The 17,784-nt window shown below is 49.2% G+C and overlaps 1 protein-coding gene and 1 long non-coding RNA gene across 6 annotated transcripts; one reads left to right on the top strand and one right to left on the bottom strand.

The window, feature by feature from the left end:
• The first annotated feature begins 54 nt into the window (after positions 1–54).
• On the top strand, positions 55–5,668 carry LOC309622273. 5 transcript variants are annotated; one of them, XR_014240657.1, is made up of 5 exons: positions 55–260; positions 3,026–3,135; positions 4,553–4,677; positions 4,762–4,888; positions 5,311–5,668. It is a non-coding gene; the product is annotated as an uncharacterized lncRNA (long non-coding RNA). The 5 variants fall into 5 exon arrangements; XR_014240660.1 differs by lacking the exon at positions 5,311–5,668 and adding an exon at positions 5,140–5,304 and having other exon boundaries at positions 56–260; XR_014240658.1 differs by having other exon boundaries at positions 58–260; positions 4,782–4,888.
• LOC309622272 (apoptotic chromatin condensation inducer in the nucleus-like) lies at positions 862–12,523 on the bottom strand. The gene is given in 14 exon segments (XM_082409396.1): positions 862–1,797; positions 2,534–2,634; positions 2,744–3,068; positions 3,302–3,409; positions 3,550–3,657; positions 4,043–4,188; positions 4,529–4,670; positions 5,686–5,838; positions 5,933–6,066; positions 6,970–7,012; positions 10,469–10,610; positions 12,086–12,147; positions 12,390–12,466; positions 12,469–12,523. Coding segments are annotated over 14 exon segments (1,908 nt in total). The 5' UTR covers positions 12,509–12,523; the 3' UTR covers positions 862–1,470.
• Between the last annotated feature and the right edge of the window lie 5,261 nt (positions 12,524–17,784).

Here is a 17,784-nt window from a genome sequence, read left to right as displayed (position 1 = left end):
CTCCGACCCTCCCCGGCCAGCCCGGGCCGCGCAGCGGGGGGCGGGGGTGGTGCCTGCTGCCCGCCCCCTCGGCGCTGCCGGGCGCATACAGAGGCGGTGCCCCTCCCGGGCCGGGCTCGCAGCGCCTGGAGGGGCACTCGGGCGGGAGGGCTTCTAGGCCACGGCGCCAGGCCGTTCCCGAAGAGCTAGAGGAGAAGGCGCACCCGGGAGCGCGAAGCGGCCCGCACGCCCCCCGCAGCCGGGCGAAGGGCGAGCGCACGGTGAGCAGGGGAATCTGGAGCCCACTGCGGAGGCCCGGCTCGCCGTCCCAGGCCCGGCCTTGGAGGCTGCTGTGGACCCCGGCCGTGAGGCGGCGGCATTTTGGGAACCTGTGCAGGGAAGGGTAGCGGGCCGGCTGGGGGTCTTAAGCACAGCAGAAGGGTCCAGGGAGTCCGCGGGCTGGGCCCAGGGAACAAACAGGTCAGGGACCGAGGCGACATCGGCGGGAGGGCACGGAGCCTTTTTGGGAAGCTCGTTTACAGGAGCCTACTGAGCGAGCGGCTGCCGCCCTCTGGTGGCAGTTATGGGAGGCACCTTGAAGGTGGTGAGCAGGTGACCAAATGCCTCTAGCACAGCACCGGGACACCCCTTTTCCCAGGGCGTCTTTCCCTCGGCCCTCCAGTGAGGAAGATCCACAGCTGTGTGTGGCCAGAGCCCAGGCAGGGATGGAGGGAGGGTGGGAAGTCCCTGCTCCGGGTAGCAGCAGCCTAAGTTAAGTGTATGGAATGCAGGCAACGCTGGCTGCACCGCATGCTGCAGCCTCCTCTTCAGCATGGCTCTCACCCAGGCCCTGCCCAAGGAAAGCCACTCAATCACACTAGGTAAAACTAAGTCAGATTTTTATTATTTTCCATAGACCACATCATTTAATAATAAAAAAAATAAAAATAAAAATTGAACAAAAGGAAAAGGTGGATATAAAGTGGAACCGGTGGGCAGGAGGCATGGGCTGCAGGACCAAAGAGACTGGGAACTGCAGGGGCCCTGGGACTCAGGAGGAGATGCTGATTCAGCTCATAGGTGACCCAGTCCTGGCCCCGGCTGTTCCCAAAAGGGGGGTGCAAGTACCAAAGGAGGTGGTGAGCAGGATGGAGGAAAAACAAGAGAGAGGTTTGGGGCTCCTGGCTGTTCCCCACCTCTGGGCCAACCACCTCCCTCCCTAACATAGCTCTTCCCTCTCACAGACTTAATGGGAAATGAGAGGGAGGAGAGGGCTAAGTCCCAAGAAACAGATTACGGGTTAGGGTGGGAAGATGCCCACTGCTCCATTTGGTATGTGGGGACAGGTGGCAGCCAGACTTCAGCACTGGGCAAAAGGTGTGAAAGACCCCTGGTTCCAGGGTGGTGGAGATTGTACCTATCCCTCTGTGGCCTTGAACCCCCCTGGGGCAGGGTGGCCGATGCCTGCAGCTCTCCCTAGTGTTCTCCTGGCTAGCGGCGCCCACCCCGGTCCCGCACAGGCGTGCTCCGACTCCGGCTCCTGCTGTGGCGCTTGGTGTCCCTGCGGTCCCTCTCCCTGCCTCGTTCCCGGTCCCTGTCCCTCTCCCGATCTCGATCTCCCCTGTCCCGCTCCCTGTCCCTCTCCCTCTCCCTGTCCCTCTCCCGGCTGTGCTCTCGCCGCTTCTCTCGCTCCAGCTGTCGGGTCCGTTCCCGCTCCGCCTCCTTCTCCCGCTCCTTCTGCTCTTCTTCTTCTTGCTCCTTTCGCCGCTTCTCCCGCTCCTTGGCCCGTTCAGCCCGCTCTGCCTCCTTCTGAACAATCTGTAGCAGGCAGGGAAGGCAGAGAACAGGAATCTCAGCCCTGCTCACATGAGTCTCACCTGGTCTCCCTGCACCTGGACCCTGCACTCTTAGCTCGGGACCACTGTCAGCCTTGCTGTTATGCAGGAAGGGGGAGAGGGGGAGGGCCTCAGCAGTCACATCTGTCCTTGTCTCAGAGCCCCAAGCCCTCCTCCCAGTCTTCATCTTTTATGCCCACGACAGGTAGTGGCACCATCCATGCCTGGCCTCTGGTATTTCCTAAGCTAACTAGATGTGAACAAATCTCTATTCTCTCTAGTGGAGTAGCATAAGCCTACAATTCCCAAAAGGCCCATCACAAAGAAACGTAGATTTAAAAAGCTAAAACCCCTAGAAATTAGAAAGAGAAACGGCTGAGTTTATTAAACACAGATTTCTCAGCTAACTAAAATCAACTTCCAAGAAGCACGGTTGGCACCGCCAGCTTCCTGGGACACACACAGAGTTCCCATCTCGTGTCTACCTCTATCCTTTTGGGTCTGGCTTCTCTATGGCCCACTCAATCAACTGGGTCTTAAAACTGCCTCTTTCTGTGATGCTTAGCTTCTGCCTTATTATTCTAAGCCAATACCTGGGCCTATTCACTCTCGTAGTCACACGACTCTCCCCTTGCTCACTCCCAAGCCTTGATGCAGCTTGGCAGGTGGTTCCTCCTGAGCTTGAGAGTGCCTCTCAAGGCAGGAAGGTGGGCGCTCACCTGGCTGTCAGTCAGTGGGAGCCAATAGATGCAGGGAGCTGCCTTGGTCTTACGGAAAAGGTCGTCCAGCAGCTTGGCAGGTGGTTCCTCCTGAGCTTTCTCTGAGGTGGAAGAAAGTGAGTCAGACTTGATGCATATGACTGTGCCCCATCCCATCTGGGTCCCTTTCCCACCTACTATTGAGTATGTGTGCCCCCCATAGCTAAGTACCTTTCTTCTCACTCTTCTTTTCTTTAGACTTTGCGCGTTCCTTGCGGCGGCGGTCACGGGACCGTGATCGGGAACGGGGCCCTTCTCGAACTTTGTCCCGATCCCATTCACGCTCTGATCGAGTTCGCTCCCGCCGCTCCATCTCCCGTTCCCGCTCTGCCCACTGTTCCCGCACCGCCCGCTCCTGCTCCCGCTGCTCTGCCCTGGGGTGCTGTGGCGGCTGGGCTGGGGGCGGGGGCGGGGGGTGCAGCGGCCGTGGTACCCCCTGCTCCTCTGTCTTAGTTTCAGAGGGACGGTCCACCAAGAGGCCTCGGTGATAATCCAGCTGCGGGTAGAGGAGGGACAAGGACAGTCAGGATGAAGATGACATCACTCCCACCAAAGGAGCCCAGGTACCAGTGAACAGACTTTGGAGCCCCATGGTTCAACTGAAGGAACCAAAGAGGAGGGAAAAGGAATCTCAGTGACCGCAGGTTTGGCCGGGATCTCAGCTGGAATCTAGCAGATAACAGCCTCCCCTGCCCCTACCCCCCTCCTTCCTTTCCCTTGGTTTCTTACCTCATCTTGCTCAGCATAGTCAGCACAGAGGAATTTGGGGTTGGACTGGGGCCATTTGACCCCATGTAGAGCTGTGCGGGTGGCAACTGCTTCCTCTACTGTCGAGTACTGACAGAGGGAGGGAGAAGGCAGAGGGTCATAACAGGCCTTGAACCCCTCCCACTTGCCACAGTGCCCTCAAATCTGCCCACGATGGTCACAAAAGGAAATACAGGCCACAACCTAGAGAATCAGCTTCTTCCCCTCACCGTTACAAAGCAGTGAGATTTGATCTTGTCAATCCAGAAAGCCTCTTCTACCAGAGTTCCCGTACGTCCCAACAATTCCTTCAGTTGGCCTAAAGTGAAGGGACGAACCTGCCAATGAAAACGAAATTTCAGGTTCTTAAAGAAGGCAAGAACTATACTCATGTAACTAGTCTGAAGATTTCCCACACCACTGTCACAGGAGTATAGCGTCCAAGTCTGGGTGAGGCCAGAGAGGTTAGGAACCCTCCATCAGGAATGTGAGAAGAGTGGTAACACTGACTGAGACATCATGGGCCAGGCTCTCTACAAATTCTCAAGACAACCCTGCAGGGTGATACTTTTTTCTCCCCATTTTTCAGATGAGACAGGTTGTGAGGTTAAATAACTCACTCAATGAGTGAGTAACCGGCAGATCCCGGAGTTGAACCTAAGAAACACGAGTCCAAAGCTCAGACTCTAAACCAAGCTGCACTGTGGGAAAAAAATGACTTACCAAATTGGAGATGTGGACGATGTTACTGATCTTGCCCCGGGGTGGGGAGGGCACTTGAGCAGTCCGGACTGGGTCATCAATTGTAATGGAAACTCCCGACTTCTGCTGGCTAATGGAACGTCGAGTTAAGGTATCTCCTAAAGTCACTATCAAATAGAGCACAAGAATGACTTTGAGCAGGGAGCAATGCTGGCTCTTTCACCTCCAGCAGGACTTTAGAATTCCCTACCGGCAGTCACTGTCCCATCTAAATGTGCTGAGCACCTGCACTGTGCCAGGTACGGTCCAGGCGGATCTCCTCATTATGGAGATGCAAAAATTAAACAGATTCAAACCTAGCCCTCAAGCAGCTTGATAACTAGAAGACATGTGTAAAATACTAGAACACAAGGCAGAAAACATTAAACGCTTTAAATAAAAGAGGTCCAAATAAAGTGCTCGGGGAATTCAGGGGGCCGCATGTTTCACTCGTAATGCTGCACCTACCTTTCTTTACTTCATGCTCCACAGGTGGGGGCAAGGCCACCTCTACTGAGACCTGGGGAGGTACAGGCGCTTCTGCTTCAGGCTCCTTCTCTTCTTCCTCCTCTTCCCTCTGCCCATTCTCCTGGCCCTCGGAAGGCACCACCTGTAAGGTATCAGATAACAGATGGATTCTTTTTTTTTAAAAAAAAATTTATTTATTTATTATTTATTTATTTGGCTGTCCCGGGTCTTAGTTGCGGCATGTGGGATCTAGTTCCCTGACCAAGGATCAAACCCAGGCCCCCTGCACTGGGAGCGTGGAGTCCTAGCCACTGGACCACCAGGGAAGTCCCTACAGAGGGATTCTTGAACACCAAACAGGTACATTCTTTTCAGTTTCTGGTTTCTCGGGGAGAGATGGTGGGAAGTCAACCTAACATGCTTCTTCCACTAGGGAGGAGATTTCATTATTAGGTTCACCTCCACCAGATCCTGGGATTTGTAGTGCCTCAACTCTGCCATGAGGAAAACTAAGGCAGGAATTGGCAAATTTTTTCTGTAGAGGGCAAGATATTAAACATTTTAGACTCTGTGAGCCATACGGTTGCAATTACTCAACTCTGATATTATAGCACTTGAGCAGCCGGAGACAAGAGTAAATGAACTGGGCTTCCCTGGTGGCGCAGTGGTTAAGAATCCGCCTGCCAATGCCGGGGACATGGGTTCGAGCCCTGGTCTGGGGGATCCCACACGCCGCGGAGTAACTAAGCCCGTGTGCCACAACTACTGAGCCTGCGCTCTAGAGCCCATGAGACGCGACTACTGAGCCCATGTGCCACAACTACTGAAGCCCGTGCGCCTAGAGCCCGTGCTCTGCAGCAAGAGAAGCCGCCGCAATGAGAAGCCCGCGTACCGCAACGAAGACCCAACGCAGCCAAAAATAAACAAAACAAAAAAAAAAGAGTAAATGAACTGGTGTGGCTGTGTTCTTATAGAACTTTATTACAGGCTACAGGTTAGATCTGGTACCCTGCTGACCCCTACCCTACAAGGGCCAACTAACCCAACCCTCTGCACAGATGGCAGACTTCCCTTCTAGGACTCCGCCTTAGCTCCTCACTCAGTTGCCCACTCTGCATCCATGGCCCCCTCCCCCAAAGTGGGTGCAGGAGCCTTACCTGAGTGACGGTCCGGCATATTTTCAGCCCCTTGTCATGGGTCCCATCGTCACCATTACGCTCCGTCTCGTCCTCAGAGATTCGGGAGTCGTCAGCATGAAGATCCACAACAGCCTCCTGCCCCGCCAGGGGTTTGATGTCGGGGATGAGGCTCTGGGACACAGATACCCCCCACCCCGTTATACTGGGCCCATGTCTACTCCCACGTCATGTCTCATCCTCCCTTCCCCGGCCCCTCCCACCTCACCTTGAGTGATTCGGTGGTGATACTGATGGAGGGTTTCTTCTGTGTGGTGGCCGTGCTGGCTCCCCAACGCCGCTTCCGACTAGGCTGGCCCCCCTCTGTGTCACTGTTTCCAGCTGGCACCCCCTTGGTAGCTGCTGTCCCCAAGAAATAGGACCCCACAGTTAGATGCTCTCAGGCCCTCTGCTGGTTCACACCACAACACCCACAGAGAGCCTTCGACTGGAGTTTTAGTAAAAGGTTAACTTAAGGAAACTACATTTGGGGACTGGGGAAACCATGCTTCAGAGTAAACAATAAAAGGCCTGGAGCCACTTCCTGAAAGATGAAAACTACTGATCTCTGAAGGCAACAAGGGAGAGCTAACTAGGCTGGTAAGCAATTTAAACTTTTAGTGGCAGAAAAATCTCAAGTACTGGGGAAGACAGATTGAGGACGACATGGGAATGAGAAAAACAAGACTATGTGATACTAAAATCCAAATTAATTTAATTTTAGATCATGATGTGACCTGGTCATGCTTTAGGTTATTTTCACACTACAGATTGATATATTTAAGTCATAAAGACCTATTACACTTTTGTCAACTTGGAGTTCCTCATTGGGAAAATGTTAAAGATGTTACTGTTTGAGGTGTGGGCACTCTCATTTTCTCAGATGCTCTCTTAGAATAAAGCATAAACTGGTAAGCATTTTATAGGAATCCCTCAAACCCACTCCTGGCTCTGAGGGTTCAGACATCTGAAATAATAAAAGCAGGAGGACTAGATAAGAAACGGTAAGACATCTCACGGTGTATCTCATTAGGGTTAAGAAAGAAGTGTGACTGGGGAAAAATAACAAGGACTGTTTGTGAAGTTCTGAATTTTAAAATGGAACACTACCTATGCCAAAAAGATGTAGATTTGCTGGGTGGAGGTGGTGGGATGGCAGGGGGTGACACAAGAATGCCACTGACAGAGAATGGGAATCTACTTCTTTATCAACTCTGATTTTTATGGTATTCCGGACCTGTATCAGGGATTTGGGGCTAGACTTACAGACAACGGAGATCTTCCTCTTGAATGATTTGGGCAGCGAGCTCTGTATAGAGAAGAAAAGGGGAAAAAAGAGAAAGAGACACACCCCACAGAGAGGGGGGAAAGAGGTTAGATGGGGCAGTCTTAGCATAGGCTCCAAAGACACAGAGAGAGAGAGACACAGAGACAGACAGAGACCAAAACAGAAGCGGCAAACGGCAAAAACGAAGCAGAATCAATGCAAGTTAGAGAAAAAAATAAAACCAAACATCACAGCAGGGAAAAGTCATCTAGTCCATACCACACCTATGTATTAGCTTAACCAGAAATAAGCTGGAAGAAGAATTTCGGTAGCCTCCCAGCCCTTTAAAAGCATTGGTCATGCCCTCTTCCGCTGTCTCTACTGGTCGAGAGGATGCAAAGCCCAACAAGCTATGTCCAGAGCTGGGTCACCTAGTCCTTCTAAGGTCTTCCTTGCTAACTCGAGGAAAACACGAGGAAACAAGGAAAACCAACTTTGGGATGGCACTTTGACAACATAACCCTCCTCCTCTTCTCAAAGCCCAGCCTGACATCCACTGACATTGGCTCTGAGTGGCTTGGACAGCAGACCGTTAAGACTGCCCGGACGCCCACCACACTGTGGAAAACGGCAGCACCACACTCACTGGAGATGAGCCTCCTGGGCCAAGTGCCAGCAGAAAGAATTTAAAGGTGTCTTTGGTAAAGACAAGTTTTTATGCAGGGCAGACTGTCCCTAGGGAGTTTCAGACTTTCTGACCACTGCACGGAGCTCTAGCAGAGCCTTACTGTTTCTTCTCCAAACAGGGCTTATGCCTTAGGGGCTCTGCCAAGGACCAGAAACTTCCAAACTTGCTTTTGAGCAAGTTTCTGCCCCAAACACTCAGTGGGAGAAAGACTGTGGACAGAGCAAAAAGAGGAAGAGAGAGAGCAAAAAAGGGAATAGAGCATTTTTAGATTTAAGTGCTTATTTCTGGAAAAACTAAGACCTACCACCCTTCTAAAGGGTAGGGCAGGAACCCTCTTGATGAAATCCCTTTTCCCCATCCACCCCCCAGCCCCGTTTGTGTCGTCTAACCAAGTCTCCTTGGTCTCCGTTAAGGGCCAGCCTGACCCCTAGCCAGGCCGCTCTCCATGGGTAAGTTAGTGAGAAAAAAAAAGTCTTAATTAAAACAGGAAAAACATGAACCAAATAAATAAACAAATCCAATAAAGAAATCAGAAAAAAAGATAAAGAAAAAAATTAAAATAAAAGATTAAAAAAAGAGGAGGAAGAAGAAAATAAAGAGGAAAATAAACTAGGAATATGACAAATGTTCCAGGTACCATCTCACACCTGGGATCTTCAGTTCAGCCAATCGCACCTCACTGTGTACTGTATCTAGTCAACCGCCGGTCCAATCAGAATGAGCCCTCCCTGCTAGGCGCTGTGCAATTGGTGGGGGGTTGGGTTGGCAAAAAAGGTGGGCGCACGGCGTGGTGGTCAGCACGGCACTGCCAGAGTCCTCCCAGGGGCGCAGGGGGGGCGGGAGGGAAACGTGTGGGGGGACGCTGCCCAGTTTCCATGATGTCAAGACAGTTCACTGGTGGTGGCCAGGCTCAGCGAGGGGTACAGGGGGAAAGGGGGCAGAGACATCAGTCCCGGCCCTGTAGGGGCATCATCTTGCAGTCCCTGATGAGATGGCCTGTAAGTAGCAGAAATGGTCCTGGCCTTTTATCGTGAGAGGCAGGACCCTATGTCCATCAGTGGCAAGCTGCAGCAACACCACCACCCAATGCTTGGAATCCAGGTGATGACTCCAGAGTCCCTTTCTCCTCTGCCTGTAACTGGGGAGGGGGTCCTCTCACCGAGTGGGATCATGGAGCCTCTGTTGAAGGCAGCCTGGGGGTAGTAGGTGGGTAGCCCCAGGACCTGGCACACATTCAGCAGCAAGGTCAGAATACTTTTCTTCTGAGACTGGTGTGTGGCATCTCCTCAGGGACTCCAGCTGAGACAGCGGTTCCAGTCAGGTGGGTGGATGAGCCCCTGCCTCCAGGGATGGAGGAGAAGTTGGAGCAACCAACATATGCTGCCCTTCACCATGGACAACAGGGACCAAAGGAAAGTCCATCTGATGAGCAAGTGGTGATACACGGCTGGGCTGTCATCAGCCTTAAATCTCTGGGCTCAGACCCTAGACTTCTCTGCAGGGTTCCTAGTCGTCACAGCTTAAGCCGAGAGCCCCACTCAGTATTTTACAGCATGGCACTGTGATCACAAACATTGACTTTTTAGGAGGTCTTGGCGCCCTAGATAGGGATCCCAACAGTCTGTAGCAAATAAGGCAACCCACAGTCCTCAAAAGGGCAAGGGCGTGTGGGCAGGCGCCCCAGCACTGACACAAGCTCTTCTTGGGGTGTCCCAAAGAGGGAGATGATGCAAGTCCACCCCTTTCCAAATGCTTTTTGCTTTCTCAATACAAGTCTCTCCAGAACAGTGCTCTTCTTGGCCCCCTGATGTAAGCAAGGCAGGGAGGCAAAAGGGGGCCCATCACAGGATCCCATACACATGCCCCCCTCTGGCCAAGACACCTGGATAGCAGACTCGGCTGACTGGGCAGCTCAGTAGCAGCGGGTGGGTCCAGAGGAAGAGGCGGCATCAGCGATTGGCCAGTTGGGCAGGGTTATATTTTACGGGCGGATTACCGTACATGAGGTACTTGGACAAAGTTTTACGGGGAAGAAGGACCTTGTAATAAATAATATTCTGCACATCAAATCACGTTCACCGGCCCCCACCCCCGCAACACACACCAAAGAAAGGCTACACACACAACAGTCCCTCCCACCCTATTACCCTACTCCCAAACCCAGCTAATTCTTGCTCTAATTACTTTAAGAGCCAAGAAGACTTCGCTGGCTCTGATGGGGGGAGCCCCCTGAATTGGGCTCAGGACACAAGATAAGATATATGACAAAAAAGTAAGTAGAGGGGTCACAAAAATGGGGAAGGGGCCTTTGGGATAACCCCAGGGGCTGGCTTCTAAGTAGCTACATCTCTGCAATGAGACCACTAGGGGGCAGATGAGGAACAAAAATTCCTCAGCATGGTGGTCAGCTGAGAACCACCATGGCCCACTAGATGGCGCTGATCTCCAACACACTTTTAAAAAGGAGGGAAAGCTAGAGGGGTTACCACAGGGAGAAGCTAGAGAAGGGAGCCGGGAAAGCTGAGCCTGGGTCTTAAAGGGCCATTAACTGACTTTCCCGCTGGTTACAAACTTCCCCACCTGCACTACTTCCTCAACAAGAAAAGGGGAATAAAGGAGCCCTGTTCCCATCACAAGGGGTCTCCCTTGCTAAACCAGCGAATTCTCCCTTGGCCCTATCCTGATCCAAGTCTTTGCCTAGTCCCTTCTTTAAGCTATCTCACTGTGTACGAGGTATCACCAGAGTGCTCTATTCTTTCCCCCAGGTCCACTCCTGCCCACCCACCCCAGCAGGCGGCTTGGATATTTACCTCTTTCTTCTCCTCATCCTCGGCACTGCCCTCTGGGCGGTCATCATTGCTGACTTGGTCTGCAATAGGCATGGGGGGCTCTGGAACCTCATTTTCAGGTCTGTTTTCACTTGCGTCCATGGTCACTTCCTTCTCCTCCTCACTGTCAGTATGGGGAGAGGTTGGGAAGGAAGGGCAGGAAAGAACCAAGGGGAAGAGAGAGCAAGACGTTAGGTTTTGGGTCAAGGAAACCCCCATGCCTCATCACTTGGGTGGGATTGGGAGGGCTGCTTTTTAGATCAGGCTAGAGACCTTGTCCCCCCAGGAAAACCAGGAAACGGTTTCCCTAGGGGGAAGAGCACAGATCACAGCAACCACATTCACCCACTGCCCAGATGGGATAAAGCTGTGATGTGTGGGGTCAGGGCTCCAATGTTCTTAGATAATTCACCAGAGTACCCCTATATGAAGAGGAGAAATATCCCTCTCTGCAAAGTCCCTCAAAAGTAACTGTGATTTGCCCACAACCCCGTGGCCTCCCTAGACCTGGGCGCAGACACCTTTATTTAACCAAACTGCATGAGAAACTAAGGGAAGCCTGATTCCTTAAAAAGAGGAGAAAGAACAGCCAGGGCTGTGGCAGATGATCCCAACCTTGGTTTTAATCAACTGCTTAGTAAGTAAAAGCCTACTGACCCTCAGGGTCTGCAGACACCAGGAATGGAGAAATGGTGGGGGTGAGGGCTGCAGGGAGAGGAAGGCTGGCGAGGGTTCAGGCTTCAACAGGGACCCTCTCTAATCCAAAAGGAAAAACAAAAACTGCCAGACAGAGTATGAAAGCTCAGGGAAGCACCAGGCCACTTTTACCTGCTCAGAGGTGTAGGAATTGTTCTTACATTCGGCCTTCGCCCAGTTTCTCCCACTCCCTTATTCCAACTTCCAAGAGATAAAGAGAGCAGGCCTCCCAGTCAGGACACACCCTCCCCTACACCACGCATCCTCCCCTCACAAACGCTGAACCCACTCCCCCACCCCTCTGAATCACACAAGTTAGCTCCCATCGCAGGCAACGATCCCAGAGGTTCACTTCAGATAAACTATCTTCCCATCTTCTTTTTTCTGTCTTCATCCTGAACTTCTATCTCTAATCTCATCCCCACTACCACCCAAACACTGAGGGGTAAAAAAAATCAAATCAAGATGATCAGGGGCCTAAGTCTCAAGAGAGGGGAAAGCAAGCCTCCCCAGGCTGATAATCACCAGAAAATTCGGCATTCTCGACAGGCTGCCTGACACTCAGAGGTCAGAACAGCCTCCCCAGAGCAGGCAGGGAGGGATGCATGGGAAGGGGGGAGGAGAAAATCGGAAATGTGCCCCCAGCTAATAGGCTCCCACAGAAACACGGGGTTCAACTGCCTAAATCTGAAGAAAAGTCTTATCCAAAAAATACCTATTTCCCACACAGAGAGGGCAAGTGGGGCCAATTAGAAACCGGGCAGGAAGGACAAAGGGGGAAAGCAGAATGACTGAAAACAAATCAAAACGGAAAGACGGAATGAAAGCCACGGGGAAGAGAAGGGTGATGAGAGGGGCTAGAGCGGTGGGGAAAAGGGATACATGGAAATGTGAAGCTCTCACCCTTCTTTGCTTTCTGATAACATGATTTTTTTTCTCCCCCTGGAAGTGCTGTTTATCCCTTTCTGGAATGGAAGAAATAACAAAAACCAAACAAAAAAATCCTAAAAAATTAAAAAAAAAACCAAAACACCTTCCTTGTCCCAAGATCCCACCACCTCCTCCCCAACCACCCGATCCAGAGAGAGAAAATCGAGATGCAGCAACTGGGGATCCAAAAAATGGTAAATGGAAGGGGAGGTGGTGGTGGCGGTGAGGGGAGGCTAAAATAGATCTGGCTTTTAAGAGATAAGCGTTAAGTCCTCACGGCAAACCCCGACTTCAGCTGGACTGGTCTCTCTGGAGAAGGAGGAGGAAGAGGGCCAGGCTGCTGGTAGTGGCTGGCTCTATTGTACTGGCGGAGCGGCGGCGATCAGCCGGAGACATGCAGGGGAGCCATCTTGCCACTTACCCAGCAGCCCGTGTGTGCGGATGGGGGAGGGCCCTGCGGCGGCAGGGGAGGGGAAAGAAGAGAGGGAGGGCGCTGAGTGAGCAAGGCTCTTATCCTCCGGCAGGCCACAAGGAGCTCACTGCTGGCTCAAAAGGCCTGGCCTTTTTCCTTCTTTTCTCAGGTTACAACAGCTACCGAGGCCTAACCCCACAGGGAGAGGGTGCTCTCTCCTCCTCTTCCACGGGGGCGGGGGAGGGGGCTGGGTGGAGAGGACATACAAAGTTACAGCTGCTTGCTTGGAAGATTCCAGGGAATATAAGGAAAGGAAACAGCAGAGCTGGGAGTGAAAAATGATAAGAAGGAAGATAACAAAGCCAAAGTTGCAAAGAGACAGAGGGGAGGGTCACGAGCAATTTTGTATGTGCCCACCTTCCTCTACCTGAGAAGCCAGGCATAGAACACTGAAACCAGATCAGCTGGTTCAAGGCGGGGAGGTGCGATGAGATTTGGCACTATCCAATCACTGTATGGTAACTGGCTGCTCACCGTGAGCAATGACCACGTGTTACTACTCCAACCCGTCCTTTCTTCAGGGAGATGGAAGGAGTGGATAAGGAGGAAGTTCCATTTTGAATTACCAGTAGAGGAGGGGAGAGGTGTCTCTGAAGAGAAGACAGACAACTTTGTTTCACAGAGTCTTTAATAAGGTCACCCTGCCCCAGGGTCTGCAGGAGCCAGAAAGGAAAAGGATAAACAGGGCAAGGGGACCTTGGGTAGCTGAAGCATGAAGGCCACTTACTTCTTGGAGCAAGGGCTCCAAAATGAGGGCTCTGAAGTAGATAAGAAACTGAAATGAGAGGACTGTTATTGGGGACAGGGGTGGTGGTGGTGGGGTGTGTGCAGATCTGCTGGGCAGAAAGTGGGAACTAAATGGAAATTTCTTATCAGGGGCATCTTCAGACTAACGTAAAATGGGAACCTGCCTCTACCCATTCAAAAAAGCACTCAGTAGATGCTCAAAATGCCCATTTGTTGACTGCAAAGGTGCTCCTTTTGTATCCCAGTGGCAGTAAAGGTTTAACACTAAGACAAGCTTTTGTGTACTTAACCAAAAACTTACTATTATCTCATTTGTAATACCAGAACGTTTAGTCAAAACTGAAATTTCCTCCCTGCTGCTTAAAATCTTAAACTTACACGTCAACTGCAAGCTAATAAAGCAGTCACGTTTATACATCACGCTACAGTTCCTTTTCACTGAGTGGTCCCTGGCTGCTCAGTAAGGTTGAGAGCTCTGGAGTCAAACTGGCTAGGTCTCAATCCAGGCCTCGGCCCCAACCCGCACACAAGTAGCATAATACTGAGCAAGTTCCTGATCCCCTCTGTGTATCAGTTTCTTAATCTGTAAAGTGGGGGTAATAACAATACCTAACTCATCGAACAGTGTGATAAGGGTTTGCTCTTAGGAGTCTGGCTTGGAAGACACCCCAAGTCAAGGTAAGGATATGCATAAAACCCATGTACGTTTAATAGGCCATTATCTCATTTGATGACACCTATGGAGCTTTTTTTTTTGAGCATCCTCAAAGAGTAGACTGAACTTTCTCTGATGTAAAGGCACTAATTGGTTTGACAGGTTCTCAGCAACGCCCTCATCACTGTCTAGTACCTGCTGGTTTACTTGCCCCTCACCTCTACCCTGCAGAGTTCCTCAAGGTCAGAGACTGCATCCCTTGACCCCTAGCCTGGGGCCTAACACAAAGAAACGCTCAGTAAATATTTCCCAATTAGGCTGTCATTGGGGGTACCAAGTGGATATTTTAGTAAATCCTTGCTGAATTAAAGGTTTTCTTCTTAAGAAGTATTTTTGGATAGAATTCCCACAGACACCGTTATCCTACAGAGAAATGTTACCTTCAAACATCCTCAAATACATGTTCCCTGTCCATCACTTGTCCTAAAATACGTTCAGCTGCCAATATGTCTCTCCAAAAGTGGCATCCCTGGAGGAAGAATTTTCTTTCAACTGGAAATTCTATCTCGTTTTTTTCAAGAATAAGAATTTTATGACGTTATTCTTGGCCTTCTTAAGACACAGTGAGTTTGTGCTGTCTATTTCCCCATGATCAAACCTGTGGGACCTAAGAATTCCCAAAACTTTATTTTCATAAGAAAAAGAGGAAGCCTCGAAATTATCCCAAAAGGGGACTCAATCTACTTGCAGGACTACTCCCAAAGCCTCCTTAGCTATGCGTCAGAGCCCCACGCAGCTTTACTTTGTAGTCCCTTTTATGCAAAAGGCATCTCCTTTCCCACTATTTAAATTCTTCCACAAATATTTCTGATACCTTTGAAAAAATAAGTGAAACTGCATGGGGATTAGGGGTGGGTGATAGCTACCCAAAATTAAACAGTGCACAAAGCATTTGTAGCCCAATAGAAAAGGAGAGAACTCCTTAGGGGCTAATAACATCCCATTAGAGTTCACATCTGAATAGGAATGAGATTCAGAAAAACTAATGGAAAGGGAAATTTCTATAGACATATATGTTTGAACTTTAGTTACTATAGAAAATTCACAAGGAGCTGAGGACCTGATGTGAAATTTAATAAGAAACAGTGGGATCTGACTACCCTTAGGCAGCGAGATTTAAACATAGAATACCCTCAGGAGCATACTAGTCCCAAGATAACCGAGGTCGGTATGGTTTTAGAGGGTGTGTCCTTAGATACCAACTTCTCAGTGAGCAAACTCTATTGATAACAATAAATTCTACTTTTTAAAAATTATGCATCATTTGGCATACTGGCACTGTAGGTCCCCTGAGGAGTATCAATTACACTGTCATACTGGCTTAAAGGACCATTTCCTTCCTCCTACTCAGGTGAAAGGACAAATAAGCATAGTGCCAAGAGCCCAACACTGCTATTGCCTGCAAGGTTTGTGTACACAGGAAGGTTGTATTTAGAAAAGTTGGGGTTTGAATTAACTATTACTGGATGATACAGTTGCCTAGACAAAGTTTTTCCTTTCCCTTTCTTTTTTATTTTTTCCTCTATTTTTTTTTAATGTAAAAAGAGAGTACCATTATTTTCTGCTGTATGAGGAAATTTTTGTTGTATCTATAAGCAGGCAGAGGACTAGATTCTGGAACAGGGCTCAAGTGAAACAGAACTGAGGGCTCACAAATTCCTGACCCAAGAAATGAAAAAGATACTTTACCTCATAAACCTAGAATTCCTCAGGGCACAATCAGAATCACAGTGGATTTAACCAAGCACAGCAAAAAAAAATTTAGGCAATCTCTTCCAAGTGGTGAGAGGTCCTTGAAGTCTAATTTTTTTTTTTAACACTTTACTGAATCAACAGGCCCCCAGCTCTGCTTTTTAAAAGTCATGTGACTTCTTGTTGAGATAGAGAGGAAAACCAAGATTAAGCCACAAATGGTCTTTTCCATTTGGCACTCACTGTTGATCCCACTTTTAAAATTGGCCAGGGCTCCAGAGATCACCAGTTTGAACACTAGCACTCTAGAGGGGTGAAAGACCAGGAGGAGTGTTGTGAATCAGTTTAGTACAGCCTCCAGAAATGTAGGCAAACTTCTCAAAGATTCATTTACCAAATCCAGTGCCAGAAGAGCCTATGGGTTTTGGGCATCTCATTTTGTTAGGCTGCTGAATAGACCATGTGGAAGGTAGGCAGAAGGAAAGCAAGTAAGAGGGATGTGTGTGAGCCACTTCTGAGCTCAGACTGCATTTCTAACCTATGGGCTGCTCCACCGAAGCTTGCCTAGGCAACAATGGACAATCTCAATATTTGCCCAAGGTGCCACTTGCTATCACCTTGCCAGAATCAATGTGACTAGATGACCTCAGTCATAAATGAAGATCAAAGCCACATTTACCTGAGGAGAAAAACTCTGTATATGACTCCAAGGTTCATTTGCCCTGGACTTGCATGCGAAAATCCATTAAATAAAGGGGCTTCAAAACAGCATAAAGTGCCACTCTGTTGCCAGGATCTCAGAGACCCACAGGATTTTAGGACAAGCAAGGAGCTTTTCAGAAAATTACTTGCTTCTCAAGGTGCACAGGAGGCACTTCCTCAGCCCCAATTAGTAGCAGGTTGTCAACATCTACTTTGAAACTGCCATTACAGAAAAGACATGCTATACTCCCATGGGATGGGGGAGGGAAAGGCAGACATTCTCTCTGATTGATGGATAGGGAAGGGAAGGTGTCACCCCATTTCCTCATCGATGGTGTAGCTGGGGAATCCTGAACACCTTCCAGAATCCGCTGGTTTTTCACTTTAAGGTCCTAGAAGAAAAACCCTTTTCCAAAGGATAATGTACCCATTCCAAAATGGAAAAACAAAAACTTTTTTCAAAGGCAATAGAGTGAACTTTTAGCTTTCAAACCAAAAATGTAATGGCCACAAGATGGCAGCAGAGGCAAGAATATTAGACAGTAGCAAGGCAAAAGCTATAATAATGAGTACATAATTATTGTTAAAGTCTCAAGAAAATGAGATAATAAACCATGTCACTGCCCACTACCCTCCAAAATCAGAGGCAAAAGATAGTCTGAAGCTCTAAGAAGAATATAAATTATTAGATGTACATAAAGGGAAAAATCATATTGATAGTATTAGTGTTAAAATGCCATTAAAACAATCATGGAACAAAGTTAGGCCAACTGTCTACACAGGACATTCACTAAAGTAGTACAGGATTCCTGATGTCTAAAAGCTAAGCAATCTTATTTCCACAATGCTTTTCTTTTTCACTTCCCATGAGACTTTGAAGCCAGGAATTTTGGTTCAATGGCTTCTTAATTTGTAACACCTAGCTCAGAAGAATGAATGACATACATGTTCAATTACAAATTTAATTTGATATGACAGTATTTTTCTAGGACTACACATAAGGAATAAAAAATTCACGTTAACTGCATAAATGGTAAAATCAATCCAAGGGTCTTAGAAGGAATAAACTTCTGACTTGATATGGACTTCATATTTTGCTGTATTGTACGCTGTGGGAGATAACTAGAATAGACTGTGCTTAATAAAATGATAGCTTATAACCAGAGAAAATAAAAAAACTAAAAAACAGCACTCTCCTGTAAGCTGCTCTGTAGATCCTCAACATCCTTTATTAAACTGTGTTCCCAGGCTCACATGTAGCTGGTAAATGTGAGTTAAAGACTGAGTTAAAATGCCTGAGTCAATTCCCTTACACAGTCTTGAGTTTACAAAAAGAAGCCTCTG

The sequence above is a fragment of the Balaenoptera borealis genome (assembly GCF_965194805.1).
Source record: "Balaenoptera borealis genome assembly, contig: HAP1_SCAFFOLD_1977, whole genome shotgun sequence".
Lineage (NCBI taxonomy): Eukaryota > Metazoa > Chordata > Mammalia > Artiodactyla > Balaenopteridae > Balaenoptera > Balaenoptera borealis.
The sequence above is the reverse complement of the archived record's forward strand: the minus strand, read 5'-3'. Positions and strand labels throughout refer to the sequence as shown.